Source organism: Spermophilus citellus, assembly GCF_964194105.1.
Source record: "Spermophilus citellus genome assembly, chromosome: 6".
NCBI classification, from domain to species: Eukaryota; Metazoa; Chordata; class Mammalia; order Rodentia; family Sciuridae; genus Spermophilus; species Spermophilus citellus.
Genome location: NC_138187.1, coordinates 97026951 through 97040648, shown reverse-complemented (window position 1 = coordinate 97040648; position 13698 = coordinate 97026951). Strand labels below are relative to the sequence as shown.

Sequence of the window (13698 nt, the reverse complement as noted above, 5' to 3'; positions counted from 1 at the left end):
AACTGTGGGAAGGAGCAGATTGGAGGGGGAGGTGATGGGAGAGGAGAGACCAGTTGGAAGCATTGGAAAAATTGTGATTTTTCTGAACAAGGATCATGGGAATGGAAATTAAGAGATGTGAAAGATTTGATTGTATAAAGCCTGTGACCATGAAGGTAAGATTGAAAGCATTCATTTTTAGACTCTTTGGATGTTGCTGACATTTTAAAAACTTAAAAACATAAAAGTTTGCTAAACTTTAATCCCTAATTCCATGTAATTAACTAGGGCTCTAACATTTCCTATTTTTTTCAGCATAATGCTTACTTATTTCAGGTTAATTGTGAACTCAGTTCACGTTGTTGGAATATTGGTGTTAATTAAATATTAAAATATTTCAAATTTTTTCAGTACAGGTTTTATCAAGACTTGAAATGCTTTAGTAGAAATAATACTAAGGAGTTGTTCTGGTATCTGGTTAATACCAGTTTTTTTTTTCAAGTACTAGATGAATTCACCTAAAAGATTCTAGATTGCTGTAAAGTTCTAGAGCATCCCAGGCTTGCTGCTTTGGTTAACACATAATTAGATTTTGACAGCCCCCTAGTGGCGGAGTCTCACTCTGGAGCTGCTGCTGTATAATTATTTAGGACGTGTCTGATCAGTCATTGGTGCTGTGCCCTCTCTGTTCTAACTCTTTGGGTACTGGGAATGCAGTTTTTATCATCCTTGTCTGTAACCTTGACTTTATTGGTCTATTTCCTAAAATTATCCAGTTTTAAGAAGAAGCCTTGACAAGGTGCATTACGAACGAATCTGCTCACAGCTCATTTTTAATTTCAGTTACCCTGTTTGTGATGATGATATAAAAATCATTTGTATAACACACTTACATGAGCTAAAATTGCCTACCAAAACTTATGGATATAGCATGTCTATAAGTAAGCTATGCATAGGACTTTCATGCTGGTAGAAGAGAGCTCCATGTCTTGGACAAGGGTGCTACCCATTGGCTGTTTGCTTGGCTCCTGTATCTGAGGCTTTGGCAAGTCTTTGTTCCCAGTTTGGTTCAGCAGATGCTGGTGCTCAGATGCTTTTTTGCTACAGAATATGCAATAAAATTTTCTAAAGATTGCATGTGTCTCTCTCTATATAAAAAATTCCCATGAACTATTGCTTCTCAAAAACTGTGGTTATAAGCTACCCTAAACTAATTTAAGAAAATTACAGAATATGAGTCAGGTGCAGAGGTGCATACCTATAATCCCAGAGACTTGGGAGGCAAAAGGATATTATTATAATATTAATATGAAATATACAGGCATTTGGAGGAAGATGCATAGAAGTTAAAAAGTGGGGAGTACCTTACTATGAAGTCCTTTGCATGAGTGTGTTTGTGAAGACCATGCTTACTCAAATTCAGGTTGTACATCTTCACTGAGCACAAGAATAGTGCAGCAGCTTCAGATCAGGGAGAATGGCAGAACTAAGAAGTTCCTCATTATTACTGTTGCACATTTCCCAGGTAGACTCTGTTATTTTCATTCCCTGTACTACTGAAGGGGGTTAGTGGTCTAATTCAACAGCAAGAGAAATTTATAGTAGGCTTTGGAAGAAAATATGTATTTTAAACTAAATTTGCTGTCAAAAAAATGTTTGCTTTCCCTGCACAGCTGCATGTTGGTGAATTCTGATATCCTGCAAGTGTAAAGGGGAAGGGAACCAGGGACATTTCTGTGACTCAGTTTTCTTTTAAAATGGAATATTTTGTACTTGTACAATTGGGAATTGAATATTACAATATAATGTCAGATTTTACTTACAAATGTAAGCATAACTAAAAATATGGAAAACATTTTTCCCCCTGAAAATTATCTCCAAATGTGTGGTTCATAGTTTATATTCTTAGGAAAGGTTACAACCATGATTTAAGGAGTCAGTGGATTAGTAGGTGTATCTTTATGAAAAATGAATTATAAATTAAATTTTACTTTTCCTGAAGTGAATTATTTTTAAGAACTAGTTTCTCAGTGTCAGCAACTGCCTTTAAGCATTATAAAATCTGATACTATTTTTTTTTCCTCAAAAACTTAAATCTTCAGTAATAGACATGAGAGTAATGTCTTCACCATGGATTTATTTTATTTAGGGACTTGAGTCAGCTTTTGAAAGATAAGTCAGCAGGTGTTGGTTCTTTAATCCCCACCTCTGTCATCCCAAGCAGTTATTGATCATTTCATTAATTAAACCGATAGTGGAGAGCTACAAAATGCTATAGCCCAGGGTGTTGTTGCTTTTTTTTTTTTTTTTTTTGGTACCAGGGATTGGACCCAGAGAGCATAACCCCTGAGCTGTATCCCAGCACTTTTTATCTTTTAGACAGAGTCTTGCTAAATTGCTTAGGGTCTTACTAAGTTGTTGAGGCTGACTTTGAATTTGAGATCCTCCTGTTTCAGCCTCCCTAGCCACTAGCACCACTGTGACTGGCACCTGTGTTCTTTTCATGGCTTTATTTCAATCTAATTATGAGTTGTTACATATGATCCAGCTGTGTCTTACTAGTGACTTTCATGGCGTATCAGATTTACTTTTATAATTTTAAATTGGCCATATCAACTCAGTGGTTAAACTGTTATTAAATGTTTATTACTTAAAAGGCCTTGAAAGGGGGGAAGGTGAGGACTAATATTTATCCAGTGTTCACTAACTTTATACTAGCTATCAGAGGCAGAGAGGGAAGAACAGGGCTGTAGCATTAGGTGGCTCCGGAGGTTGTGTGATGTGAGTTTAGCCACTGAAGTTCCTCCTGTGCATCTAGCCCAGATCTTAGCTGAGGTGACCCTTTCCATGGTCTGCAGTATCAGGTCAGTGGGCCATTGGTCCTGCCTCCTGTGATTCCTGTGGGGTCTCCCTGGGATCTTATTTCCTGTGGATAAGTACGTGGTTTTCCCTTTGCACCACCCTGGTCCTAATATAGGACTGTGACCTTTCATTTTCCCTGTCTGTTAGACACATCTGTATGTAGAGCATATTAACTGAAAATGTGGGTGTGGTGAGGTTTGGCATCACATTAGTGGCCCTTAGCCATCCTGCCATGGAAATTCATCATCCACTACGCCTCTGTTGTTAGGGTTTCCCCTCCTCCCTCACACTTCTCTTCCTAGCCTGCCTTTCCTCTTCTTTCTCACGGGTAAATGTCTTCTTCTGCAGAGCAGTTGAGAGCTTAGCTTGCGCGTGCGGTCTTTCCTGGCCAACCCGCCCGGTGGCCCCTGGGTTTTCTTGCCCAGAGAGTTCTCTCTCTGAAAGGCGCGGAAGGAGGGGTCCCCATCTAGGGTCAGCATTGGCTGAGTCGCCGTCTCCCGGCCCCAGCAAGGGATGCTCTGGCGCTGCACATGGTTGCACCTGCGGGCGCAGCTGGGAGCTTGCACTTGGTAGAATGTGAATCATGACAAGGACACGGCAGGGGTGGTCTTGCCCCCGCGGGATGGTGTCCCTCAGGTCTGTGATGTCCTTCCTTTTCTTTCGCTTTCCTGGTCTGAAATTGCAGCTGCCAGAGCTGAGGTGTGCAGCGGCACCGGGGAGAGGTTCCGCATCTTCCGCGCAGAGAAGACCTACGCAGTGAAGGCGGGCCGCTGGTATTTTGAATTCGAGGCGGTCACTGCAGGAGACATGAGGGTCGGCTGGAGCAGGCCGGGGTGTCAACCTGACCAGGAGCTGGGCTCGGATGAGCGTGCCTTCGCCTTCGATGGCTTCAAGGTGAGTGGACGCAGGTGGATGCGCTGTGGTCCCTGCCTCCCTACAGGCACCAGGTGAATGAAGAGGCCAGCTTCTCCACGCAGGGAAGTTGCTGTCCTCGTGGTTGCGCAACTGTCTTCCCCCCTCCCCACACAGTGATAGTCATCAAGAGGTCACCAAAAGCATGGGTCAGCCTTGTCCTTAGAAATTATGGAAGATATGGTGTGCAAGGATTTGTCTTCAAGAAATAGTGGCTATAATGCACGGCAGTTAAAAGCTTAGAAATGCCAGTCCCTAGGCGAGGGTAGAATGTGGACCAGAGAGGAGGAGGAGGAAGAAGGCTTGGTTGGGCTGCGCTCACCGTGCTACAGTTAAACAGAGCAGAGGTCCAGCTGCTGAGCAGTGGGTCTAACTGAGAACCCCCTTTCAGTAGCTGGGAGGAGGTCCGTGGGTTTTTAACCACAAACGTTCGGGAGAGTGAAGTGTTTAGATGGATTTAAATATCACAAGAATGTAGATGTGTATGGAAATATCATGCGGTCTCCCATAAACAATTTTGTTTTTAATGTGTCAGCTAAAAACTGAATTTAAATGAAAAATACTGGCTGCAAAAATGCTGAATGTGATGTTATTGATAATCACAGTTTTCATTTTCAACGTTATTAGCAATTTATTCCTTAAACTGTGTCAAGTCCTTATTTTGTTATTTATTTAATAATGTTTAAAGATTGTTTTATGTTATATAAAATATTTTCTTCATGCAATTATATTCCTTTTCACACACCTGAAATACCCAAATGTTAACTTCTTCATGATTGCCTATATATTCTATTTGTTTTAAATTAAAAATAATTTCCCTCCATGTGAAAAGGAATAGAATTGCAATAACAGTAACCACCTGGGACAATGTTTCTAAGCTCCAAATCAGGACAGGTGGTTACTGTGGTCTGAAACCTCACATTTCCTGAAATTTTTTTTTTAATCTCAAATGGAAAATTTTAGCCTGCTTCCCTCTTTTGATCAAAAAGCAAATTTTATTTAAATTTCAAAAAATAAAGTATAAGACAAAAGGCAGCCTTTGTTTTATTTCTGCTGAAGATCAGCTATAATTAACAGCAAGAACTGCCCAGGGGAGTCAAAGTACCCCTTACCCCTGGCAGTAAAAGGATGTTACTTTGGGGACTGACTGTGGTGGAGTAAGGAGGTCACCAGACTAGATACATCGGTTCTAAAGTTTAATGTTTTTTTGATATTTAGTTAAAATTTTAAAAAATACATTGTGTTATATTGAGAAAAATTGTATCGCTGTTTTGCATTGGTCACTGTATCCTGTTATGTGTCAATCCACAATGAAGGTGATGTGAGCAAAATAATTAATATAAATGATTTTGTACCCAGAAATCAATGGAATATGCTTGTAGATCTAAAATTCACATTTGCCAAAACTATTTCTAATGCATTTCTGAGATTTCACTTCTGTATATTCAATTTTTGGCTTCTTATTTTAGCAGATATCTTAATATTGTTAGATTTTGGGAAAAAAAAGAATATTTTTAGGTTTGATTTGAAGTCTTTTTTTTAGTATGTAACTGAAAATCTTCTGGATTTTCAAAATGTTGAACTATTATTGCCAGGATTTCCAAGGAATGAAATTTTATTTTGAAATGGGTGAAAACTAGAATGTCATTTTCAATGATAAGTTCCTAGCTTGATGTCCAGGTCATAATTCTTTGTTTTGGGGTGGGGGGTTAAAAGAAAAACCACTAATTTCCAGGAAAGTAGTCATTTCAGTGGAAAGAAAAACAAAAGTGTATTTTTAAAAAAATAATACGTGGAGTTAGATTTTTAAAAAGTCCTAAAAGCATGAACTAGCATCTGGGTTTTTCCCAAGATTGAGCCACGTGATCATCAGGGCCTCTAGATACCCGGCCACTCCAGCTGGCTCTGGGCCTTGCCCAGGGCTGCTGATATGGCTGAAGCTCTTCTGTTCTGGTGTCACTCCAGGGAATGGTGGGTGCATTCTGTTCCCTGGCTGACTATGTCACAAGGGCTTTTCTGTCCCTGTAGGCCCAGCGGTGGCACCAGGGCAATGAACACTACGGGCGTTCCTGGCAGGCAGGCGATGTTGTGGGTTGCATGGTCGACATGAACGAACACACCATGATGTTCACGCTTAATGGCGAAATTCTCCTGGACGATTCAGGTTCCGAACTGGCTTTCAAGGACTTTGATGTTGGTGATGGTGAGTCTGCCCATTTGGCTCATTTTAAAGTTTGTGGCACAATGAGACTGTGGTTCTGATGCCTGGCATTGGAGGGTGAGTGAGCAGATGATTTGCAGCTTGAAGCCCCATGAGTACCACTTGGCTGATTGGATCAGGGGCACTTGAAATAGCTTTAGCAGAAAGGCTGTGCTACTAGCTGGGATCTCAATAAGGTGAAATGGCTTTGATGAGCTTAAGAAAACAAAGGTGGAGAAAAAGGATGGAGTTCCACAGTCTTGGAGGGCTCATTTAGAATTCCCCTGGTTAATGACCTGCTTGTAGCCTTTTTCTCTTCAGTTCACAAAAATGCAAGGAGAATCAACTGTCTAGGGGGCCCTCTACTGGAAGCAGAGAGAGCTCGGTCCTTTCTTTATGTATATTGCAGTCTGCCAGCAAATGGTGTCACTTTCATAACCTCTATAGTGCAGAAATGGAGAAGCTCTATAGGAATAAGGTGCACGGGCAGTCTTCTCTCATGGTCCAGGACAAGGCCAGGAGCCAAGATGTGTATTAAAGCTGAGGTACTTGGCATAGCAAGGGGGATGGCACTGGGCAAGTGTTTGAGCCGATATGACTGTCACTTATCAAACACAAATTTGCAAAATAAGAATTGCATTTTTATTACTTAATTCTATTTTGAACACATGTATCTCTGGGTAGTGAAATTGGCAACCTAATCCTCTGCCACTCTGGGTGTCTTAAGTATCAGGGGAAGGTGTGAGTGAGACTTTTCCATGTTATCTGTACTGTGGATAAGACCTGAAATACTGTTTTTATAATAAGTTTTATTTTAAAATACTCAGTTATCATGTTTTCCTTTTTGAACATCTAAGGAAGTTAAAGACCTTTAGATGCATGCGTGAGTTCTGTTTGTATATGTGTCACAGCATTATGCGGATTCCCGGGTTGCCTGTTCACAAAGACATAACTAATGTTAGTGACACAGCACTGTTCATATATAAAGAACCACTGCAGTCTTGAAATAGGCTCTGAAGTGAGTTTGAGCACCACATTTGTGTAAATAACTTTGTTTTTTGACTTTAGACTTCATAGAATTTTTAAAATTTAAAGAATGACTTTAACTTTATATTGATACCTGTGTCATAAAGCTAATGTAGAATTCTGATGAATTATCTGAAAAATTACTAGTCAGTATTGTTGGACTTTTGTTGGAGGTTTTTGGGAAGCATTCTAGTGGTCTCCAAGGAGTCAGAGTTTATCTATGCCTGAGACTTTCCTGTGCTTTTTGACAGTGGTATCTCTCATCGTCTCGCTCTTAAATTAACTTGACACAAATTCCTACGTACAGTTTCTTTATTTGCCTGCCACTACTGAGAGAAAGTTCTCAAGCCCTTCAAGTGTGAAGGACCAAGTTTATCAAACTGCTAATTTATGGGAACAGAGTTTTTTTTAGCCAAGTAATATGCTGTTATTACTATAGTCCTAAAATTTTGCATAAATTTTTCAAGTTGTTCTTAAACCTGGCATGTCTTTATGTCTGTGCTAGACTTGATTTGGTATTTTCTGCCATCTTCTTGGTTCCTTCTTATGGCTACAGAGATAATCAGTTGAGCAAATACACACTGGCTATTAAAGCAATCTTAATCACCTTGTGGTAGGATGGATACATATGGAAAACTTACATGCATACAGGTATGCCTGGGTATGTATATGTATACACATATCCATATGCATATAGACAAAAAAGATCTTCACCTGCTCAGCTTAGTAGATAACATAACTGAGCATATTTTGTCAACTCTGTCTTTTATGTAGTTTATATGACTGAAATGGTACCCTGTCTAGTATAAGTTGTTAGTCCAAGATCAAAAAGAAAAATTACAAAAAGTCTTTAAAAGACTGATGTGGTCATGCAGTTAGATTCAGGAGGAGACAACAAAGCATCTGTTGATCAGGGAAAGCATCAAGGATTTATCTTTAACAAAATTCTTTTTAAATGTATGTATAATTCTCTCAGTCCATATGCAGTCAGCTAATCAAGAGTCATTCTTATAAGTTTTGTCACCTGATCACATTCTTAATACCCACAAAGGTCTAATAGCCAATCATGCTATGATATCTGCTGCATAGCAAGAACCTAGAAGTTGCTCTCCTGATGCATCCATAGTTTAATAATTTTACCAAAACCAGATATTGTTCCATATTGAGTTTTGAGATTAAGGCAATGATTTTTATATGAAGCATCCCTTTATTTATATCTTCCTTAAGACTCTATTGGAGGTGATTTTTTATCATGTTGACTGGAGTAAAGAACTCAGAGAGATTCAGGATATTCATCTAACATCGAGCTATTAAGTTATTCATGATGCTTTGGTGATGATGAAAGGGGATGTATGTTCTATCAGATACCAGAATGTGTTGTGAAGCAGCAGTCATTGAGACAGAGTGATATTGCTATAGGGAAACAGTTTAACCCTTGTCATTCAGTGGAGATGTAAGAAAAGTACCAGCCTCAGCACATGCTTATTAGGGTGCTATGGAAAGGAGTACTATGATAAGATGGTGATCTGTATGGCAGAGAGGAAATTTGATCACTTCCTCACAACATGGATGATAGCCAACCCCAAACTGGGATTTTTAAATGTCAAGAATAAATTCCAAAACTACCAGTAGAAAATCTAGGCAAAACTTTAGGGTATGGAGTGGGAAACTATTTTTTTTCTTAAAAGTAAAACCACTGGTTATGAAAGAGTGACATAAACTTGTCTGTAAGAAGTTGAGGGTGCTCATCAAAAACAAAAACAAAAACAAACAAAAACAAACAACAACAACAATAACAACAAAAAAACCTCAGTGGAAGTGGGGAAATACTTGGGGGAATCTATTCTTAATGTGTGAGACTCAAAAAGAAAAATGTTAGTGCAGGTGTTTTTCAGCTTACAATGGAATAATGTCCTATTAAGCACATTATTAGAGAAAATATCCTAAATTGAAAGTGCACTTAATACATGAATCTGAGTCCTACTTAGGAACACTGCCTGGTAGGGTACAAGTTGTCTTTCCCCATGATCACACAATGACAGAACTGCAGCTTCTTTGACTGCCCAGGTTGCAGGAGAGTGTGGTCCTACACATCACTAGCCTGGGAAAGATCAGAATTTGAAATTCAAAGTATGATCTCTACTGAACATATATGATGTTTGCACTATTCCAAAGTAAAAAAAATGATTTAAATCATCATGAGTCAGAGACCATTATGAAATCAGTAGGAAAAATTATACAAAAGACATGAACAGGCATTTTAAAGAAGAAATGTGGGCAATAAAGATTTAAGATGTGTGTTTAAATCCATAATTAGATACTGTTTTGCATTCTGTTGGTTATTGTTTGCAAAGCTTGAGAATACCTAGTATTGTTCTTAGGAGTGCAAATGGGTGCTTTCACTTTCCAAAGCAGTTTGACAGTATCTGTAAAAACCAAATATTCACATACTCATGACCCAGCAGTTCTACTCCGGCTGCTCAGTGATGTGTGTCTCAGCACAGAGGCAAAAACTAGACTCTTCATAGGAGCACCATTCGTACAGCCAAAACCAGGAAATAACCAAATGCAACCCTCAGGAGAACAGGTAGGTCCATATAAATCACAGTGCTATGATAATATGAATATGTGAAAAAGATTACTGTGGTCAGCTAAATGGCCCCCAGGATGTCCATGGCATATTTGTGAAATCTGTGAATGTACTGCTTTACATGGTAAGAGTTTTGCTGATGCAATTCAGATGGTGATCTTGAGAGGGGGAGGCTAGCCTGTGTGATCTGGGTGGGGCCAGTGTAGTCCCAGGAGTTCTCATAGCTCAGTGTATGGGTGTGAGGGAGGGAGAGAATGAATGAATGATATATGGGGGACAGGGCCAGGAGTCAAGGAAGGTCAAGTCTCAAGGGCTAAGGATTAGATCTCAGCTCTGAGAAAAGCTAAGAAGCCTAACCAGTGGTTTTTTCTCTAGGTCTCTGTGGAAACAGAAGGGAATCTTGTGTTCACACATGATCTAGCCTGCTCAACAAAGGAGAAAAAAATCAGAACTTGAGTACTAATTACCAGCCAATGACAAAATTATATGTTAGCTTTATTTTATGACCTTTTCCCTGCTATCTGAAGATAATTTATTCTTAGAGTACATTAATAAGAAAAATTTCCATGGGTCAAAAGCTATATTTTCAATAGGAAATTATATGTGTCCAGTTCTGAGTGCCTTAGAAATCAAACCTCATTTTTTACTGAAGCAATATTATATACCTTTCAATTTTGTCAATACCCGAGCAGTGTTTTCTCTAACCTAAAGTACTGCCTTTAGTTCTTCAGTTTTTTACTTGCTCTACTGAAGCTCCACTTTACTGTCATGTTGTATGAACTTCAGATTCCCTCAGGAAATATAAAAATTACACCCAATTATATGTAATTTAAATTTCAATATGAGAAAAGCACACCAAAACCAGCCAAAATAAGCTAAAAAGAATATAGTAAAGTTAAGGAAATAATAGAAGAACATGCAGGTGACCTCCCATGTACCAACCATATTGACATCAGAAGATTGAGGTACTCGATTTTCCCTAAGACTTGTGCTTGCCACGCTTTCTGAAGGAAGGGCTTATGTAGGATAAGCTGCTGCTTACTACTGTGAGATAACAGCATGCCTGGCTCTGATGGCACTCGGCTTCCTGGAGAGGTGGAGTCCCAACTGCTCTTACATTTCTAAAAAGAGGAAGAAATACTTTGCGGGAGTATTTAATGAAATTCCACACAAAGTAGAATTCACGATCTAGGAACTGTGCAGGGTTGTCTGGGCTCATGGCTTGGGAGGCGACGTGTCTGCTGGCGAGCACAGCAGCCTGAATTCTAGCCGTGTCTCCATGCCACCTGCTGTAGACTCGGCTGCCCCCAGATGCGTAGGTTAAGCCCTAACCTTCGATATGCTTATATTTGGAGATAGGCACTTTAGAGAGATAATTATGGTAAAGAGGCCATAGAGGGAGGCCCTAATCCCAACCCTCCTGCTCTTATAAGAAGACAAGGAGCCACCAGGGATGCATGCTCCCATGTAAAAGGCCATGTAAGAACTCAGCCAGAAGGCTGCCTTCTGCACACAGAGGAGAGGGGCCTCACGATAGGCATGCTGACATCTTGATCTTGGACTTCCAACCTCCAGAATGTGAGAAAACAAGTTTTGTTTAAGCCACCTACTCTGTGAATCTTTGTGACAGCCCTAACAATCTACTATGTCACCCCATCTCCACTCACCTCCCCCTCTAATCTGTTCTCAGTATATTCTCAAGGAGACTGCTACATGTTACTAGTTTGTAGATTTGATCATATCCTTAAATTAAGACAAGGGGGTCATCTAAAACCTTTCCATATTGTGCAGAGTGACAGAATAGTCACGTAGGCCTGAAGATTACCTACATTTTAGAAAATATTTTCTGGGCACCTATTTATCTCATGGTGTATAAACACTTTATTAACTCTGGAGACCTTTTCATGGTGTCTGCTCTCTGTAAGCAAAATCTATTTCGGGACCCTCAGATTCCACAGATTCCACACTCATAATGATTTGGTAAAATCCAGAAATGACACTTCTGATTCTGTACCTACCACTTGAAAAGACAGTAAGCAAAAACAGAATTACTGGTTCTGTGAGTCTCATGGGATTTCTTTCCATGGAAGAAAAATAGAAGAATATTTTTGTAATTAAAACAACTACACAGCTGTGGACAGAAGAGACAGCTAATGAAAAAGAGGCAGGGAGACCTTTTCATTATTCATTTTATCATGCTGCTTTTTTGATATAAAACTCTATTAGCCTTGTTCTCTGTGTTCTTAGTTGAAATAGTAAAGCAGTTAGACAGCTTGATGGATCTGTGTGGCTTATTCAGAAGAGTGTTTCTGACATGGTATGAGTATAGGCTAGAAGAATCGTACTATCTTCAACACCCACTTGCTCCTCTTAATGGCCGAATTTGATGGAGCATCAATCTATGCTGCCAGCTATTATGATATAGACCTGGGAAAATAACTTGGAGTGTTACAAGTTAAAAATTAGCATTTGCCAATGGGAGGAAGAATACATGGCCTTGGGTAAATAGTCTCTCTATTCTCATTTCCTAAAAATAAAATCGGTAATTGGAGATAATGTCTTTATGCCTGTTAAGTTCTAAAGAGCCCAGAAATCTAAGAAAAATGTTTATTTTACCTACCCTCTTACATTCTTGCTTCAAACTTGTCATCCTTTTAATTAGCAGGGGGTCCCTAGGCACATTATTTAACATCTTAGTTGTTTCCTCACCTAAAAAAATTAGGTTAATATTAAATAATGTATGGGAAAGTGTTTATACATAACCTGGCACATAGTAAACCATAAGTAAGTTTGACCTTTTGCTTTTCTTCTGATGAAAAAACATTCAGGTTTATATTTAATCAAATATTGGCCAGTTTTACCTTCTTTTTTAATAACAACAACAACAACAAAAACAAACCACAATTTGTTCTTTTTAGATATACGTGACAATAGACTGTATTTTGACATATTATACATGCATGGAGTATAACTTCCCATTCTTGTGGTTGTACATGATGTGGAATTATAGTGGTCAGGTATGAACCAGTTTCATGAACATAGGAAAGCTCTGTTCAATTCATTCTACTGTCTTTCCTATTCTCATCCTCCTCCCTTTCCTTCATTCCCTTTTGTCTCATCAAATGAACTTTTATTCTTCCCTCCCCACCACCCCATTTACAGTTTGTTAGCATTCACATATCAGAGAGAACATTTAGCCTTTGATTTTTTGGAATTGGCTTATTTCACTTAGCATGATTGTCTCCAAGTCCATCCATTTACCAGCAAATTCCATAATTTCATTCTTCTGTATGGCTGAGTAATATTCTTTTGTGTATATATATCACATTTTCTTTATCCATTCATCTGTTGAAGGGCACCTAGATTGATTCCATAGCTTAGCTATTGTGAATTGAGCTGCTGTAAATGTTGATCTGTCCATGTCACTATAGTATGCTGATTTTAACCTGGAGCAGGGGATGGCAGACTAAGGCCGAAGGCCAAATCCAGCCTATCACTTGCTTTTGTAAACAAAATTTTACTGGAGCGCAGCCATGTTCATTTGTTTACATACTGTCAATGGCTGCTTTTGCAACAGACCACCTGGCCCTCTTCAGACTGTGAGCCTCTTTTGGCTGGGATCTGTGTTACCACCTTGTTTAGTTCCAGTAATATATTCTTTTTAAGATTTTATTTACTTAAGCATTTATTTATTTATTTTACATTCTGTGTTCTATTTCTTCCTCTTTTATTTTTCATTATTCCTAGTTTCTGGTATATGGTAACTATTCAATAAGTACTTATCAAATAAAGAACTGAATGGTCGAAAGTTTCTTAATTCATATTAACAAAGTGTCCTACTTAAATCTGCTTCTAGTTTCATGTGATAAGCAGCGTTTCTGATGCTACACTCACCACACTCTGGTGCTGAGCATCAGGGCTTGAGGAGGGTGTCGTCTGGGTCATTTTACATCTGCACCACGTTTCTTTGTGGGAGCCATGTAGTTATGTCCTGTTTAACTACATAAAGCACTTTAATGAACCTGTCACTTGTCTTCATAATGTGTTCATAGAGGAAAGTCTCTTACACTCAGGGACACAAAAAAAGAGTACAAAAAGTTTAAAAAATCCTACCACTCGGAAACTTAGG

General features: G+C 39.1%; 1 protein-coding gene across 1 annotated transcript in view; it reads left to right on the top strand.

Annotated features, from left to right (window-relative positions):
- The window catches only part of RYR2 (ryanodine receptor 2), a 610498-nt gene that overhangs the window by 393428 nt on the left and 203372 nt on the right, over positions 1-13698 (top strand). Inside the window, exons 28-29 of the mRNA XM_081299889.1 lie at positions 3527-3735; positions 5782-5956. Coding sequence (XP_081156015.1) covers positions 3527-3735; positions 5782-5956 — 384 coding nt within the window. The remainder of the gene's footprint in view (positions 1-3526; positions 3736-5781; positions 5957-13698) is intronic.